Source organism: Amphibalanus amphitrite, unplaced genomic scaffold (assembly GCF_019059575.1).
Source record: "Amphibalanus amphitrite isolate SeventyFive unplaced genomic scaffold, NRLGWU_Aamphi_draft 000516F_arrow, whole genome shotgun sequence".
Classification (NCBI taxonomy): domain Eukaryota; kingdom Metazoa; phylum Arthropoda; class Thecostraca; order Balanomorpha; family Balanidae; genus Amphibalanus; species Amphibalanus amphitrite.
The window spans coordinates 257446-275139 of NW_024882010.1; the positions used below are offsets into that span (position 1 = coordinate 257446).

General features: G+C 48.1%; 1 protein-coding gene and 1 long non-coding RNA gene across 2 annotated transcripts; one reads left to right on the forward strand and one right to left on the reverse strand.

The window, feature by feature from the left end:
• Nucleotides 1-644: 644 nt before the first annotated feature.
• Nucleotides 645-5731, reverse strand: LOC122393112. Its single transcript, XR_006258631.1, has 3 exons — nucleotides 5525-5731; nucleotides 3665-4118; nucleotides 645-831 (listed from the first exon to the last, which is right to left on the reverse strand). It is a non-coding gene; the product is annotated as an uncharacterized LOC122393112 (long non-coding RNA).
• A 3804-nt stretch (nucleotides 5732-9535) lies between these two features.
• Nucleotides 9536-11790, forward strand: LOC122393113. Its single transcript, XM_043388767.1, has 2 exons — nucleotides 9536-9743; nucleotides 9942-11790. The coding sequence occupies exons 1-2, from the start codon at nucleotides 9557-9559 to the stop codon at nucleotides 11465-11467; spliced, it is 1713 nt and encodes a 570-aa protein (XP_043244702.1). The 5' UTR covers nucleotides 9536-9556; the 3' UTR covers nucleotides 11468-11790.
• The last annotated feature ends 5904 nt before the right edge of the window (nucleotides 11791-17694 follow it).

The following is a 17694-nucleotide window of genomic DNA, read 5'->3' on the forward strand; positions in this document are numbered from 1 at the left end:
TCACGAATAAAGATGACAACCAAGCCGGACGTACACATAACAAACATGAACGCTTAAGTGGCAACACAAATGAAAGAGAGAAGATGAATCTGCCCTTCACAATCGTCAACTTAAAATAAAACTTCAAATATACAACAGACCTCTGTGCATTAAAAGAACATGAATAAACTCGCTTTGTCGTCGACACATAATGGGAACATCCTGACGGCCCAGCCAAACAGCGCGCCCGCCTTCGAGTAGGAAATAGCAGCGGCCGCAGAACTGGCCAACAGATAACTACCACATTGTTCGTCACGCCACCTGCACTGAAACGTAACAGCTATTTAATCGTGAAATGTAGCTATCCATCCCAAAATGCTGCACTACACCAGCACCACCGCACAGTTAACAGATATGTACGGAACGCAGGTCCTTGTCTCTGTCTCTTCCAAGTAGGGTCTCCGTACCGGTAACCAGCGCCACCATCTCCGCGCGGTAGCTATAGCACAGCTCTCCGGCCGGGGCCCGCAGTTCCTCGGCCTCTTCGTCCAGCCAGACCAGCACGGCTCCCGCCCAGCGCCTGAAGACTCCGCCCTCCGCAGATCCGTCCGTCCAAAGCCGGACAGCACACAGGGGCAGGAACGCGAGGTGCAGCGTAGCCACGCTTTCCTTTCCGCCGCCGTGGCCCCAGCCCGGATCGGGCACAGTCCAACCGGAAGGTGACGCCAGCCGTCTGTTGCCACGGTGGGATTCTCGCTCTCGCCCAGGCCTGGCGGCCTCGCAATCTCCAGCCTCGGACAGAAGACAGGCGCGCCGGTGTCGAGGCCTCGGCGGTCGCGCGCAGGGGGTCCCCTGAGGGTGAGACTAACTAAATGCTTACTTCAAAATCTAAGCTGCGTTGCGGCATTGGCGTTTATGTGCGGCGTGTATGCCGCATGATTAGTAAGCGGCGACCACTAAATTAAAGACTCAAACGCTCCGACCGGTTTTCAATGAATAACACTGCATACCAAAAATGCCAACCGCTCTCGTCATAAGATATTTAGCTTTAAATAACGCGGTTATCTACATCATCATTTTGAACCAAATTAACCTTCGCCCCAGTGGGGGGGGGGGGGGGCATATGTTACCACCCTGTCGCGTTTTTTGCGTGTGAATAAAAAACCGCGGCGCGTAGCGCCGCGCCGCTTGGGATAGCTTTTGGTACATCAATTTTGGACAATGTGTGAAATTTTTTACCCCAGGTCATGTCAGGTCAGGTCACCAGGTTAACTGACCATGCCAAAAAAAAAGTTTGCAATCATGTCCAGCCTGCAGTGTTTGTCAGAAAGGTTTCAAACTTGGTGGATTGCATGCTGTTATGGGCGCCTACAATTTGTATATCTCGGATTTTTTATATCCGTGACCTAAGGTCAGGTCAGTGGCGTGACCTTTCCATTACAAGTCAATGGAGAAAAATGAAAATGTCTCTAGATCCGTGTGTACGCATAGGAACAGTCCAAATATTTCAGAATCACAATGATTTAGACCACTCGTGATGACCAAGGTGTCATTTTTGCTGATAGCCTCTAGAAAGGTCATCCGAGGTCATTTGAGGCTACAACCAGTTTTTTGCCAATAACTCGCGATTGGAAAGAGATAGAACGCTGGGGATGGTCTCATTGTGTTTGTCTGGTTGAGACGCATCGACTGATATGCAACATGACCTTTTCCGGTCAGGTCATGACCTTGACCTGAGGTCAAATTTTCAAGTTGACCTTTCAAGGTCAAATTATAGTTCATTTGACGCGTCTCGGCGAGGGGAACACGATTCTGGCAAGAGAAATGTCGTGGCTTTTTGTAGACGAAAGTTATTGTAGAAAAACACTTTTCGTAAAAACAGGCTATTTTTGGAGTTTTTGCCCTCTGGAGGCTAAACCGTTGACCTGAGGTCAATTTTGATGATGACCTTATCGAAAGAAGAGTTCAAGAGCTATCGATTGCTTTTCCATGCGTTTTTCTAGCTGTCATAGTTCCTGAGATAAATGCATGTTTTCGGAAAAATATAATGACATTTGGCAAATTTTGACCTTTGATGACCTCCAGTGACCCCAATATTGCTCTAAGATGAAAAAAGACCGAAATACTTTCAAACGTACGCATTGAGAGCTATCGATTGCTTTTTACCGCGTCTTTCTAGCCCTCTTAGTTTTTGAGTTAGAGGTGGGTGGTAACATATGCCCCCCCCCCCCCCCCACTAGGGCGAAGTTGGCTGAGACCGCCACTGGGGCGCGGGTTAATACTTTCAACTTAACCCTCGCCGGCACAGGGGGGGGGGGGTTGATGCAACCCCCTAAGGTTTTTCGCGAATAACTCGCGTAAAAAGCGACCGATCGCGACGAAACTTTTAGTACCCTCGCATTGATCAATTTTACATCCACCCTGAAAATTTCATGACCCTGACCCAAATGACCTTTGACCTGTGACCTACTTTCCGAGACCATGTTTGGCCGGAATCGCGATTCGGCGTATGTCGGCTCGCATTAGCCGCGCGTTTGCAAGCTTTTCGTGGTTTCAAACGTTCAAACATGTGATTTGATGTTGCTCACATGCATTAGGGTGGATGTCAAGGTCACCTGAAGGTCGGGTCAAGTCATTGACCTTTGGTGACCTCGCTTCACTTTTTCGAGTTTTACATGTTTCTAGGCTAGTTTTTAGAGCTGATTTCGAATTTAGCAAACATTTGAACATTCACGAAGTAGTTTTGCTGCATTCGTAACATGTTACGAAGCTGCAGAAGCGGTTGACACGTATTACGAATACCCGTCACGACCCCTACCGGTTGACCTGACCTGACCTGACCCGACCTGGTCTAAATGCTTAAAGACATCATCTCTGATCAAAACTAACACGATATTCGTGATCAGCACCCCGGAAAACCCCACGGCAGCCACACTTTACGACTTTCTAACAGGTCCCGATTTTTCCGATTTTCGGGTCATTGACCTGACCTGGAAGGTCACCCGATGACCTAGGACCTTAGAATTGGATATCACCGGCTTCCTCTCGTGACGGGCAACACGCTCGTTTTTTCCGCGAAGCTCTAGCTCGATCAGGGGCCAAACGGCAAGGAGGGGTCCAACGGACCCCCCCCCCCCCCCCCTATACGTTCGCGGCTGGAAAAACACCAATACGGGCGAGGGTTCAGGAGGGAAGAGAGTCGGTGACGGTCAGGGGCACTACAAGCAGAGCACCATAAGCCGGTGACCGGGCTGACATACCATGTTTTGATAGCATGACTGATAGGTACATACTTTTTTTGGGTAGCCAGGAAATCGCATGCGAAAGCCTATTCCAATTCTTACATCGGCCTTTATATGCACCAGTCGCAAACAGGTACGGGATTTAGCATACGATTTCCAGACAATCGAAAGACTGTTCGGAGCCAACAAAGGAAGGAATGAGTGAGTTAAGTTGAAAGTATTAATTTGGTTCAAAATGACGATGTAGATAACTTAGTTATTTATATCTAAATATCTTATGACGAGAGCGATTGGCATTTGCGGTGTTATTCATTGAAAACCGGTCGGAGCTTTTGAGTCTTTAATTTAGTGATCGCCGCTTACTAATCATGCGGCATACACGCCGCACATAACCACCAATGCCGCAACGCAGCTTAGATTTCGAAGTAAGCATTTAGTCTCACCCTCCCCTGATGGCAGAGCCAGCGCCCTCCCCAGCAGCCTGGCAGCGAGCGTCCAGCTTCTCTCCTCCATCGAAGAAAGTCGGGCTTCCGCCATTAGTGCGTGGCACGGTGTTGAGCGCGGACACAGGTGATGATGCGTCCGCCTCTTGCAGTCCTCGCTCCAGGAGATTCACGTGCGAGGGGGCGGCCGCCGGCAGCCACGCGACGGCAGCGTGTTCGAGCGCCCCTCGGACGTAACCGATTGGCCACCGTACTAAGGGCACCCTCGTCCAGGCCCCAGCTATTCAACCAGGTCGACGGCGCCGTAGCCGTCAGAAGATGGTGATCACTCGAGCCACGCCATAGAGCTCACGCCTCAAAGCGGTTGGCTCTTCGGTCCTCGGCATCCGGCATCCGCAGTGATTTGGCGTAGCCAGGACAGGTGAGATGCCGGCCTCAGTCATAACCAGAAAGCCTGTAAAAAAAAATATATGATTGACAAATGGAAATAAATTGTATGCATTGAGTTGAGAAATCATGACGCACACTGCATTGTGACAGTAGATAGTTTAGTGCGATTGGCAGAGGAGGGACTTATTGTAAGAAATCAATAAACAATTGAGGCATTGATTTGGTTTTGTAGGTAGCTACCTGCCCTTCTCATATGAATCTGGATGATTTGTACAATTAAGAAAAAACATAGGCGTAGGAGCGGGGGGCATGCCCCCACTTTTCAGCTATGCTAATTTTTAAAGTAAAATATTTATTTTTCATTTAAATTCAAATCTAAGAGCAAGAAATGGTTCGGCAAGGTGAGATGAGCACGAAACTGCAAAAAATTTGTTCATAGGGGTATTAGGGTTCCCACAAAGTGACATTGAAGTTCTCTGCCCAGTGTCCCCCCTAAACTTTACGTGAGGTTCCTGCGCCCATGGAAAAAACACATTGCATTATGTGCATCAACACTTAACCCTTGCACGAGGGCCACAAAGCCCACTATAAAGCCCACAAGACACCACCTGAAATCAAAGCATGACAAATGATAGCATGTAGACACCTGACCTACTATAACCTACTGAACAAAACATACCCCATATATCAATATGTATGTGCAGATAAAGTATGAATGGTAGGTTGATAGTTGATACCAAGGCTGTTTAGTAGGTTGCCGAATATGTCCAGCGTAGTGGCGGGATTGCGCCGAAAATTTCAGCGCACGTCCGGCGTAACTTCGAATGCGCCGAATTCGGCGCATGGTGGCGGACGCCATAGCCTTGATATAGCCTTGATCGGTAGATATGCACATGTGCTTTATATAAAAAGGGCTTAATTTTTGCACAAATAGGCACCTAATTTTTGGCGCAAATCACACATAAATTTCAGCACAAAATCGCTTGCGCCGAATTTCGGCGCAAGAGGGTCTCACGGGCGTCCGGCGTAGTGTATGGATGTTTTCCAGTCTGGGTTTTGTATTTGTATCACATGTAAATATCATATCTGGATTCAGGATGTCAAATAGTGTAAGAATGTACAAAATGTATGCCTGTAAAGTGAATCAGACTCTTTCTGAACATTTACCAAAAGTTGTAGGTTAGTACGCAAGGTTAGGCTAGGGTAGATGTTTTTTATCTTCACCATAGTTTATCTACACAGTAACCAACAAACCCTCGTCCAGACATAGGTAGGCATGGCAAATCGTCAAAAAGTTAATATTTTTCTGCTCATCAGTCAGCATTCGACCAAAATTAGGGTTCTAGCATGTCTGGTTATTTCAGGTTATGTTAGGTTAATTGTAGGTGAGGTTAAAACTTAAACAAGCTCTAAGACATATATACGGGCTCCATCTGAGATTAATATTGAGCTAGGGGTCAGGGTACCCACCTTCCTGTCAGGTCAAGATACTTGACACCATCCTGCAATCTGAGGCGGCCGCCAGGAACCAGCTCAGGCAATTACAATGAAAGTCAACAGTCGTGCGGGCATTTTACCACTCTCCATTAAAATCTGATATAAAGTAATTAGTTAATGACTATAGTCCCGCCGCCGCAAATCCTACAAATGTTATTGACCCTTTGATATTGAGGCCTTGGATATTGATATCCCGAAAAGAAATATCCATAATGATTTATAGCGAACGTGTTCTTACGCAGCTGTGACATAAGCTGCGCATGCGTAAAACACACGCTAGACCAATTAATGAAGACTAAACCTGTTGATGAAGAAATGCTTGTCTCCCATTGGTCTGTGATCACAATCTGCAGGAAACGCAGCTTACACTACAGTAAAAATTTTGCAGGAAATCTGCAGAAAGTAAGAAAAATGCAATTTAAACATATTTAGCCAATGAGTCTGGCCGATCTGTTGATATATTCCGATAGATATTGATCACGATCAGTCATTTTGAAAGAATTACGGTCCGACTCTCTTTATTTTTTAAGCAACGACGCATAAAAGAATTAGTGAAAAATTGACAAAAATATTTTCTTGGAAGGAAAAGTGGGACTAGCGTTAAGTTAAAAATAAAAATTAATACACTGATCGAGACCTCGCCTTCAAAAGTACATATCAGTGCAATTTCGCACCGAATCTCTCTAAATCATTAACAAACTTGGTCAAAAACAGCAAGATTGCCTGTCTTGTCAATTCACACATTTTCAGATTTGGAGGCAATTTTAAAGTTGATGGCCAATGTTTTCAAAATCATCATTTCCACAGGAAAAAGTGCAGCTATTTTTCTTCCAAATTCATTCATTTGTAGAGTCCGACTCTCTCTTGTTTTCCCGCAGTTTCCGTTGTGCTCTGAGAGAAACGACCATGTGTACCATAAGTGTTGGTTCACTTCAAGACTGCAGAATTTGCACTTGCATTTTCTGCCGTGTGGAAGAGCAGTGGGAGTCAGCAAATTTATGACAGAATGTGCTTAAAAAATGACTGGTGAATAATATCTTTTGTCAGTGTCTGACAAATATTTATATTTTAAATCACGCTCTTCAGCTGTCAAGTGAGTTCCAAATGGCCTAAATTGTCAGCTGTTTATCATCCTAGGTCAGCTCAAGGTCACAGACGTCAGCTGAAGAAAGTGGTGACCATTGGCCCTGTGTTGAGCGGACAAACCGGTGTTACCTAGTATTCTATGTACCGTGACCCCGCGGGGCGCGCTACCGCCGTGAGCAGTCGGGAGCCGCCGGTATTCGAGGCGGCTCCTTGCCAATCCGAGCGGATGGCAGACATCAGTGCGCTGCAAAGTGAGGTGGCCGCAATCGCGAAAAGGTTTGACAAGCTAGAGAGCCTTGTGGAAAAAATCGCTGCCCGTGACTGTGAAAGTGACAATGTCGGCCGTCGACACGTCACTGATATCGAGCAACAGCATCAGTTGATGCCCAGTGCCGTATCTGGTTCGTTCAGCGAGGTTCAAGCTGAATTTCGGGCGATTCGAGAGAGCGTCGCCCAGGTGAAACTGCCGCCTGATCTCATGGTCGGCGACAGTCGGGCCGGCGTGTGCAGGGCAGACCTTCCGAAGTTCAATATCATTCAAAAGTCGGCCCGGTATCAGGAAACGGTGCTCAAGCTCCTCTCCACCTGCGATCCGGCTGACGCAGCCGTCAACCAGGTCTCGGCCGTCAGCCTGGCACATCTGCGCTTCCTGCAAGAGGAGTACATGCAGTTACTGGTTAGTAACCAGTTTGACGACGGAACAGCCAAGCTGTTTTCTACTCTGCAACAAAATCCGGCCGCCTTCACGCCGAACTCCCTCGAGAACCTCCAGCGGGCCGTGTCCATCGCCGGGGCCCGCCAGTACCATCAGGTCAGTACGGCTCGTGGCCGGCCAGCATCGTGGCGGGGCAGCCGTGGGCCCGGACGCGGGTTCCAGTTCGGCCCGCGGCGGGGCGGTCTGGGTTTCCAGCCAGCTGACTGGGGACAGACGCGCGGCCGAGCTGACCTTGACCTGTCACGTGGGGCTGGATACGGACGGGGCCAGCCCGTACGAGGAGCAGGTGAAAGCGCGCAGTGCATTGACGATTGAACTGCTGTTTGTCGGACTTCTTCCTGCTGACGATGCCGCTCAATGTCGCAGAGTGGGTGCGCATTGGCGCCAGCAGTGTTGTGGTGGACTGGTTAAAAAATGGTGTTCCGATGTCATTCTCGTCTGTACCAGAGCCGCGGGCCTACCCAAACCCCGTGTTTAATGACGCACAGCGAAAGTTTCTCGATGCCGAAATTACTGATTTGGCTAATAAAGGTGTTGTGTCGGAGGTGACAGATGCACCGGTTTGTGTTTCAGCCTTGAAGGTGGTACCGAAAAAGATGGGAAAATATCGACTGATCTGTGATTTGCGATATGTTAACGCACATTGTGATGTGCCCCATTTCTCATCTGAAAACGTGTCTGTGCTACCCGAAATCATGCGGGATAACGATCGCGCGGTTACACTAGACTTAAAGGATGGATTCTTTCATTTCCCCGTGCACCCATCCTTTCGAACTTTCCTAGGCTTTGCCTATGGGGGACGCTGGTACGTTTGGAATTGCTTGCCCTTTGGCTGGGCGAATTCTCCTTATTATTTTCATAAGTGCATTCGGGCCGTCATAGAGTACCTTCGGATTGAACATAGGATGTCGATCACAGGGGGGTGTCACTACCGACCCCCACCGGACACGATTTGGTAGCCGAGGTCTGTGACGTCAGCTGGGCGTGAAGTTTTCCCTTCACCATAGGCTTAACACACAAATTGGCCAAAGTTCATGCCAGGATATCTCAGTCTGGAAGTGCAAAAAGGATTAAATGTTGGCGTCATTAGATTTAGTGTTTCATTTTATATCCGAAAACGTCCATTATTAGGCCTCAAAGAAGGTACAAGTACTCGAAATCGAGGTTCAAGAAGATGCTGTCGTGTACATAATCTGGTAGCATCACGTGATCTCTTTACAGCAGTTTATAAATAATTTCAAAATCTAGTTACACGATTGCTGCTTCAAACAACATAAATAATACATCTTCAACATTTATTACTTCCGTTTAGGTCACAACATTGCAAAAAGCAAAGTTCACCACCGTAGTCACGTGACCAAAGGTGTAGCGGGGGGTTGGGTCAAACGCTTGAAGGGTTTTAATTTTTAAAATAAATAATATAGTTTTCGTGATGAAATTGAAAGATTGTAATTTTTCATTACATAATACGAATTTTCGTATGTGGGATATTTAATTTATAGGCGGAATTCTCCACATAAAAAATGATAATGACGTCACGGGGGCTTTACTCAAAACATCGGACCTACCTGTTTCTTATAGGTATCTTGGTCACTACTTTGCTTCGCCATAGGTCCAGTACTGATGTCGTTGGTTTCGATCCCGGTGACGTCAGTGCTGCCTACATCTGGGAACTTGTTGCACTTGGTTCTCATTAGAGGTGGCCATATTGTTTTGTCTCGTGACGACACATTTGCGTCATCGGGATCGAAACTGGCTGTAAACAAATCGCTCAGTGTCGCTACCTACTATATATGGCCTTGGTCGATCATGGCATATGTCGACGATTTTTTGTTAGCCGCTCCACATGAACACATCGCAGAGCACGTGCGTATTTGCATCGACACCCTCGGTGCGCTGGGGCTGCAGATTAACTTTCAAAAGTCATCGCTTGAGCCTTCGAGACAGGTTACTTACCTGGGGTTCGATATCCACTGCGCCTCCGTCGGCAGTCCGCCGACCATCTCGGTACCAAAATCGAAGGTTGCGAAGTTGAAACAGGACATTTCTCGTGTACTGAAACGGTCCCATCTCTCAGCAAGGTTGTTAGCTCGCATAGCCGGGCGCTGCATTAGCATGTTAGCTGCAGTTTTTCCGTGCAAACTGAAGCTGCGAAATGTTTATCGGCTTTTAAATTCCAGGAGATCGTGGGACGAACAGCTCTCATGGACGGTGGAGGCGGTCGCCGATCTGAGGTGGTGGATTCGATCTCTCGACGGCTGGAACGGCCGCGTGTTATTGCCGCCAGCGGCCTTCGACATGCAACTGAGCACGGACGCATCGGCTTCCGGCTGGGGGGCGCTGCTGTCCGAACCGGTGTCCCAGACTGCATCAGGGTTCTGGACCTTGCCGGTGAGCCAGGAGTCGTCCAACTTTCGCGAGCTTCTCGCTGTTCTTTTATCTCTGTGCTCATTTCGGGAGCATCTTGCTGGGAAAAATATAGAAGTCCTATCTGACAATGTCACTACTGTAGCACTGATCAATAAATTTGGCTCCTCTGATCAACGCTTGGACGCCATTGCTCAGGCAATTTGGTCTTTTGCTTTTCAGAATCACGTGATGCTGACAGCGCATCACGTCAGTGGCGAATCCAACGTGCAGCCGGACGCTCTTTCCAGGCTGCCCCTCCGTCACGAGTGGTTCTTACACCCAGAGGTATTTCGACAGTTAGATCAGATGTTTGGCCCTCACTCTATCGATCGGTTCGCGACATGTTCGACCACTCACCTTCCTCTGTACAACAGTCGGTACTTAGATCCCGGTACAGCGGGGGTAGACGCTTTCGGTCAGGCCGACTGGTCCAGTCACAACAACTTTGTCAATCCGCCGTTCAGGCTGATTCCACGAGTGTTGGACACGATCGAAGCTCATCAGGCAGTGGCCACGCTGATCGCACCGTTCTGGCCGGCACAGCCGTGGATGGCCAGGCTGCGGCGGCTGAGCGTCGCCCCGCCACTGCGCCTGCCGCCAGTGTCGCGGGCATGTGTTCCGGTCCTCCCGGGGTTCGAGGTGATCGAGCCACACCGAAATCCGGCCTGGAGACTGTACGCTTGGCGGATTTGTGGCGCACCCAGCTGAGTACCCGTGGCTGGTCGCACACCGCGAGTGAACTTCTCGTTTTGTGTTTGGCGGACTCTACTCAACAGACGTATAACCGTTACCTTCAGGATTGTTTCGAGTTTTGTGTCCATCGTGCCGCTCAATTTCCTCCTGCTGACACGGCTATTTTAGCAGAATTTTTGTTGCATCGATGCAAATCATCCGACAGGCCTCATTCGACTCTGAGATGTATTTCTGCGGCGTTAGGAGCAGCATATGACGCATGTGGTATGGCCAATTTGATGTGTGATCAGTATATTTCGCGGCTGTGTCAGGCGATTGTTAAGTGTGGAACCGCAGTTCCGATGTTGCGCTCGCGTGTCATGGATGTGTCCGCGTTTACTCGTATGTTTCGTTCATGGCCATGCAACAATACTCTGTCGACGAAACAGCTGCGTCTGAAGACAATTACGCTGTTAGCTCTTGTCCTTATGTTACGGCCTTCGGATGTGGCGCCTAAGGCGTCATCGTTTGATTTTTGCACGAGTGTTGCGTCCCGCTTTGTTATGTCGGTAGATCATGTGAAATTTGATTCTGACGGATCTGCCTCCGTGACCTTTTTTGGTGTTAAGAACGACGCGCAGCGGACGGGGTTCGAAGTTACGATTCCCCCGTGCTCGGACGCACAGGTCGATCCCGTGGAGGCCTTGCGTGTGTACATTAGCCGCACGGAGTCCATTCGCTGTCCCAGGACCCGGCCGTTATTTGTCAGCCTGGTGCGACCGCACGGCGCCATATCCGCCAGTGCTGTAGCTGGGGTGCTGCAGGACGCTATCCAGGCGGCTGAGGAGTACGGCCTGCCGCCGGGACACACACCCAAGGACTTCCGGCCCACCGGGGCAACAGCGGCCGTGGGCCACGGCTTCAACGCTGACGACGTTCAGAGGCTCGGTCGTTGGAAGACTCGTTCCGTGTTTATGGACCGTTATGTGCACAACAAGGTGCCTGATTCGTTTACCGACAGTATGTTACAGTAGGCAGGGACACAGAAGGATTCTCGCTACGGACATGCTATATGTTAGTGTTTGTTTGTAAACAATACATTGTCAGCCCCGGTGACGGTGCCTGCAACGTCGGTTTTTTGAAACCATAGTTGCGGCAGCCGTCACCAGGGGCGTTGGGGTCGCGAGCGGCCGTGACCGCTCGCGGGTCATCAGTCTGGCCGCGTACTGGGAAGTCGAGGTGTCGGCTGACGGCTAGCGGTGGTGGCGTGTCTGGCGGTGTTCCCGGTCCTGTCATGCTATATGTTAGTGTTTGTTTGTAAACAATACATTGTCAGCCCCGGTGACGGTGCCTGCAACGTCGGTTTTTTGAAATCGTCGTTGGTTTTGCTATTAGTCAAAAAGTGTTGTTTAACTCTAGTGATATTGAAAAGTCATGGTTGTCTCCATTCAGGTTGTCTCCATTCATGGTTGTCTTCATTGTCTCCAAATATACCACAGTTACATGCAGTTTGATACCTACTTGCACTCCATACTTAACCATGACAGCGGAACATCGGGTACGAATTTCTTATTTCACTGAAATATTTTAACGACGTATAATTATTTTGTAATTATGCACCACGTTTAGTTGTAAGAGTGTATCGTACTACGCAAACGTACTACGCACCGTACTACGATTTTGAGAGTGAAAAGAAATCAGGAAGAAGCGAAGAATCGTCTCCAGATACTGTAGATGGCATAGCCAGCTACTGTACGAACGCGGTTCCTTGTTTCTCTCCTAGGTTTCCTTTACGTTTATTTGTACGATATGCATTGATGCCAACTGACTGCAATATTCTTTTTCACGGCAGACGACGAGCTGCTAGCTCTACTTGCCTATGGTTGTGGAACAACCATTGGCACCTTGGCGGATCCGAGAAACGGGGTTCGTCAGGCAGGTGAGGAACTATCGGTGGACGGTGTGGTGGTCTGCCAACTGCCGGCCACCTGGTTGGAGACCGTGGCCCTAATGACGGCCGCCCACGCTGTCTTCTACACAAAGTTCACGGGGCCCTGCAGGGCCCTGTTCGAGATTCTTTACCGGAGTGTGGGATTCGATGTAAACCTATCTGGCTTATCACAGAAGGTGTGGGAGGTTACCCAGGTAGTGTAGAACCAGCATCGGAGATGCCCACTTCAAATGACTGGCGACCTGTGGCTCACCTGTGGTTCAAGTGACTCGTGACTTGTGGCTCACCTGTGGCTCAAGTGACTCGCAACGTGTGGCTCACACTACTGGAGCCTCTGTATTATGACTAATTCATGGCTGCGGCGGTCTCAGTACGCCAATGAGTCTCAGTACGTCTTTCATAGCCCAGATCACGCTCGTTTTATATGCCATCCGTGGCGGTGGTTCTGTGCGCAGATGTTATTCGTTAGCCTCAGTGTTAACCATACACGCTCGTTTTATCTGCCATCCGTGGCGGTGGTTCTGTGCGCAGATGTTATTCGTTAGCCTCAGTGTTAACCATACACGCTCGTTTTATCTGCCTTCCGTGGCGGTGGTTCTGTGCGCAGATGTTATTCGTTAGCCTCAGTGTTAACCATAACGCCCTTGTGAGTTGTGACCTTGAACGTCCTTCCAGTGATTTCGCATTGCGGCCGGCAGAGACGAAGTTTTGCCTCCCAGTTGAGACGCCGCTTCTCAACTAGGAAGCAAAATTACGTCCCTGTCGGCCGCAATGCGCCATCACTGGAAGTGCGTCCAAATTAAGATGTACCTGCTGATGCTCAGGTACCATTCGTTAATCAATTGTTGGTGTTTCAATACATTGTTTAAATGCATTCCTTATTTTACACTTGGTCATAATATTATCACATCACCCCGCATTATCAGGGGTGGTACTTTTACACCGGGGCTTGATTTTACCGGGGAGTTACTCCGGGGTAAAATTATCGAAAAAAGGAGTGCTTTTTGGCATGGCAATATTATTCCCCGAATGGGAGTAATTTTAGTATTAAGTTAATAAAATTATCATCTGGTGTAATTTTATCCAAAGATAGCATACTTTTATCCTCCGTCATAAAATTACTCCCTAGCACGAATAATATACCTAAGCGTTCGGATACTAAATATATTCTATATGCTAGTTTTATTCCCCAAAACTCCCCATTTTAGGCACTTATGCCAGGTCATAAAATTATTCGATTGCAGGAGTGCTTTTTGACATTCTAAAATTAGAAAATGGGGAGTAAGTTTTTTTCAGTGCAGGATGAGCAGAGATCCGGAAACGCTTAACCCGCGCACCGACGGGGGGGGCGGATATCCGCCCCCCCTGAGGTTTTTCGCGAATAGCGGGAAAACCGCGGCGCGTAGCGCCGCGAAATTTGGTATGACTATAACCCCATCAATTTTACACATGGTGTGCAAGTTTGAACCTCCTACCTTTTAAGGTCAGGTCACCAGGTCACTTTGAATGACCCAACCTCAAGTCACTTTTTTGCAACTTTGTCACCGTGCCAGAGCTACAGTAGATGTCGGAGGCCTTTGAAACTCGCAGGATATTATTAGGTCATTAGTAGCTACAATTTGTATATCTCGGAATTTTGATATCGGTGACCTAAGGTCAGGTCAATTTCGCGACCTCCCCATTATAAGTCAATGGGGGAAAAATCAACTCCCTGTTTTTACCACTAAAACGGGTCGGAATGGCCCCATATACCATACATGACTTCATATACGATCAACCTTCACTACCTTGAGGTCTGTTTTGCTGTTGGGCAGCTGTGAGGTCATGTGACGTCATCAAAGGTCACCAAAGGTTTTTGGCCAATAACTCCGTACAGGAACAAGATACAGACGCGTGGATGGTCTCATTGTGTTCAGCTCGTCAAGACGCATCGAATGATATACATGATGACCTCGAGGTCACGTGACCTGAGGTCAACCTTTGACCTTGACCTTTCGAGGTCAACATATATATCATTCGATGCGGATTGACGAGAGGATCACGATGATGCCCTTAGTTTGTTCCTATCTTGACTAATTCGAAAGGTATTCGAGAAAAACTCTCTCCATATCTAGCGCCGCCATTTTGACTTTTTCGACCCCTGTGACGTCATCTTTGACCTGACCTGAAAATGACCTTTGTAAAAATTGTAGATCTTGGCCGTGCGTATCCGATGCCGTTTACCGCTTGTCGCTATCTTGCTTCGTTCTCGAGATCTCAGGGGGGGGGGGCGGTCATCCGCCCCCCCCCCGTCGGTACGAAGTTGGCGCAGACCCCCGTCGGTGCGCGGGTTAAGATCCAATGGTTCCAGCAAGACGGTGCCACGCCAATACCGCTAAAGAAAACCGGGAGGGGCTGTGGGAGCGCTTCGGGCAGCGCGTGATCCCGAGGTTCGAGACACGGTCGGCGAATTCTCCGAACGTAACCCCACCGGACTGTTTCCTATAGGACCACTTCAAGTCCCAGGTGTACCGAAACCACCCAAAAAGTTCCGAAGATCATAAGGATGCAGTAAAGTCAGCGGTGTGCCGTCTGCAGCCTTCCGTGGGTCGTGCTGCATGCGCGCTGCGCCGGGCTAAACTGTGCATCGAGCAAAAAGGGAATCATCTCAAACATGACCTCGGCGCGGCTCAGAAAAGCGACTGCCGAGGGTCGAAATCCCCTCAAACGAAATGTCTTTGATGAGGCTTTTAGGTGATACCCAATTATGTTTTGTTACACTGATACACCCTTCAATACGTTAATTATAAAATCGTCTAACTTTTTTTTTTAGAAGCCCGGTACCTACGTATATTTTCTAGCTAATTTATTTTTTGGCAACCTAACAATATAAAGTGGCCAGAATCCGGGGAGGATTTGGGGGTAGGTAAGGTTTTGCAGGCGCCACCCTAACAAAACCCTAATGGCATTGGGCCCCCTTTCAGATGCCCCTGGATCCGCCCTTGCCCCAAACTTTATTTCCCCTCTCGACTTTTCCTGTAAAAGTAACCCTGGCTATACCCGGCTTGCGAAAGTCTTCCTGCCGCGACCTAGCTTGTTCTCAGGCGTCTATCCGCTTCTGTCGCGTGACAACCAGCGCCAAATCGTGCGGCACCTCATGCCCAGTGCCTCGGCGACTTGGCCGTGGGTCATGCCGCCGGCAACCATGCCGACTGCCCCGCTGCGGGACGATTTGCTCTGCAGTTTTGCCATCTTGGACACCTGGTCTGCGCACGCTGGTTACTGCACAGGAAATGACCTCCGTACACCCCTTGACCGGTCAGGGTCACAAAAATTCGAAGGTCACGTGACTAAAATGTAGCCAAGATGGTCTGGGAGCCAGTACCGGCGAAATTATATTGATATTGCGCTGTAGAACCCTGTAATGCTGAATGCTTTTCGTCTCGATACGGTTACTTATGAATTAGATTATAATTTCAAGGGTTATCGAGATGTCGCACGCTGATATCTATTTCCCTTAGATATAGCCTTTATCCAAGTGGGCAGCACGACAAAACATTTTTTTATTGACACGATGCGATGCCTTGCCTCATGCCTCGTGGCGCTCTTCGAAATGGGCGACGGTATGAGGTAGCCGCCAACCGGTCGCGAAATCAGGTTTTGAAATAAGTAACGTTCTTTCTAAAGAAAGTTTTGTCTGATTTTCACTTTTTGTGACGATAGCCTTTTGATGCAGAAAACGGGTGGTTGTTTTCCTAAATTATAATTGCATACGATTTAATTTATACGAGCCTGGCCTAGTGCTCATATTCGTTTCAAAAGAGACTACAAAGCTAGCCCACTTGTGTAGGGTAGTGTGGGGTAATTTGAACATATTTTTACGTCTTCTCCGTTGTAGGTACCAAATTCCAGCTCAACCCTGAATGAAGAAAAACTGCTTCAGTAGCGCAAGTGTCACTTGCCTTCACCATGCAAGCCTCATTTTTGGACGAGCCGAGCATACCTTGAATAGCATAGCCTCACTTCTCCACCAATTCACGGTGTGTTCAAATGACAAATTACCCCGCCCTGGGGTAATTTGAACATACTGCCTTTACCTGTCATAAAAATGATAAGTCTCGCAAGCACCGATGTTGTTTGACCCATAAACAAATAGGCAGAACAATTCTAAACATACCTTCACTTGAAAAATCAACACAACAACAAAAATAACAGTTGCAAAGTATCAATTTCTGCACGCTGCGCACCGGTCAGTTGACAGAATTCGCCTCTCTTCAATTAACAGAACGTCTATCATTTTTGTTCGATAAAAGCTCTCCCAACCTTACTGCATCTGTTATAGTGGTGCCAATCGAAACCTGGGCATTTGGAGTTCTGATTTTGTTCAATGTCCAATTCGGAATTGGTTGGACAAAGGTAGCACTGCAGACTGGACAACATTGGACGATGGCTTGCTACACTTCAGAGCTTTTTATAAAGTAATCGTGCATAGCTTTGATTGGCGAATGGAAAGCTTGTTAAGCTCTCAATATAATGAACACTTTTCGGCTGGTAAAATAACATTATAAGCAATTTAAATGACAGTTTTGAGTGTTGATTAACCCGCGCCCTGGTGGGGTCTGTTTATAACGCGACCTGGTGGGGGGGGGGCTATTTTTTGCCCCCCCCTCGTATCTCCGAAACTACTGGACGGATCCGCAAAATTTAAACGGCGTTCGAAAGGCCTGTCAAATTTGTCGAAGGAAACCAAATTTCATTGACCTCAGGGTCACCGATGACGTCACAGGTCAGGTCAAAGATGAAATGTTTCAACGTTCACGGGTCCTCTAGGTACGCTATAACACCGAGGAAAACGCATTTTGTCGAGAATCAGCGATAGGGCGTCAGTTGCCTAATAGATATGTTGCTATTAGAGGTCACTGACAATACCAGGTCAGGTCACAGGTCAGGTCACCAAGGGTCACAGGTCAGGTCACATGAACCCAACTTTACTAAGGTTGTGTGATGCATGTTTTATGGCCAATTTTTCATTTCCAACTCAATGGTGTTGGTCATAAGACTATCAGGTACGGCTTAGGTCACTTTCTGGTGAAGGTGAGGTCAAGGTCAGGTCAAGGGCAGGCCAAAAAAGGTCAAATTTTAAAGTTGATAGTTTTCCATAAAATGGGTATTGATTCGAAGCAGCTCGTCACGGGGAGTCTAATGGTGGTCTTTGGTTTGCGCTACGGGGTCTATAATTGCTAAAAATTGAGTTTGAAAATTTGACGTCATCAATTTTGAACAGTTTTTCGCTATACCTTCGCCAAAAAAAGAGGTATCAATCTCAAATTT

Excerpts from the sequence above, each read along its gene's own strand:
- LOC122393113 (XM_043388767.1), top strand. The coding sequence starts at position 9,557 with ATGGACGGTGGAGGCGGTCGCCGATCTGAGGTGGTGGATTCGATCTCT. Across the intron at positions 9,744-9,941 it reads CAGGGTTCTGGACCTTGCCG|AATCACGTGATGCTGACAGC; the intron begins GTGAGCCAGGAG and ends TTTGCTTTTCAG.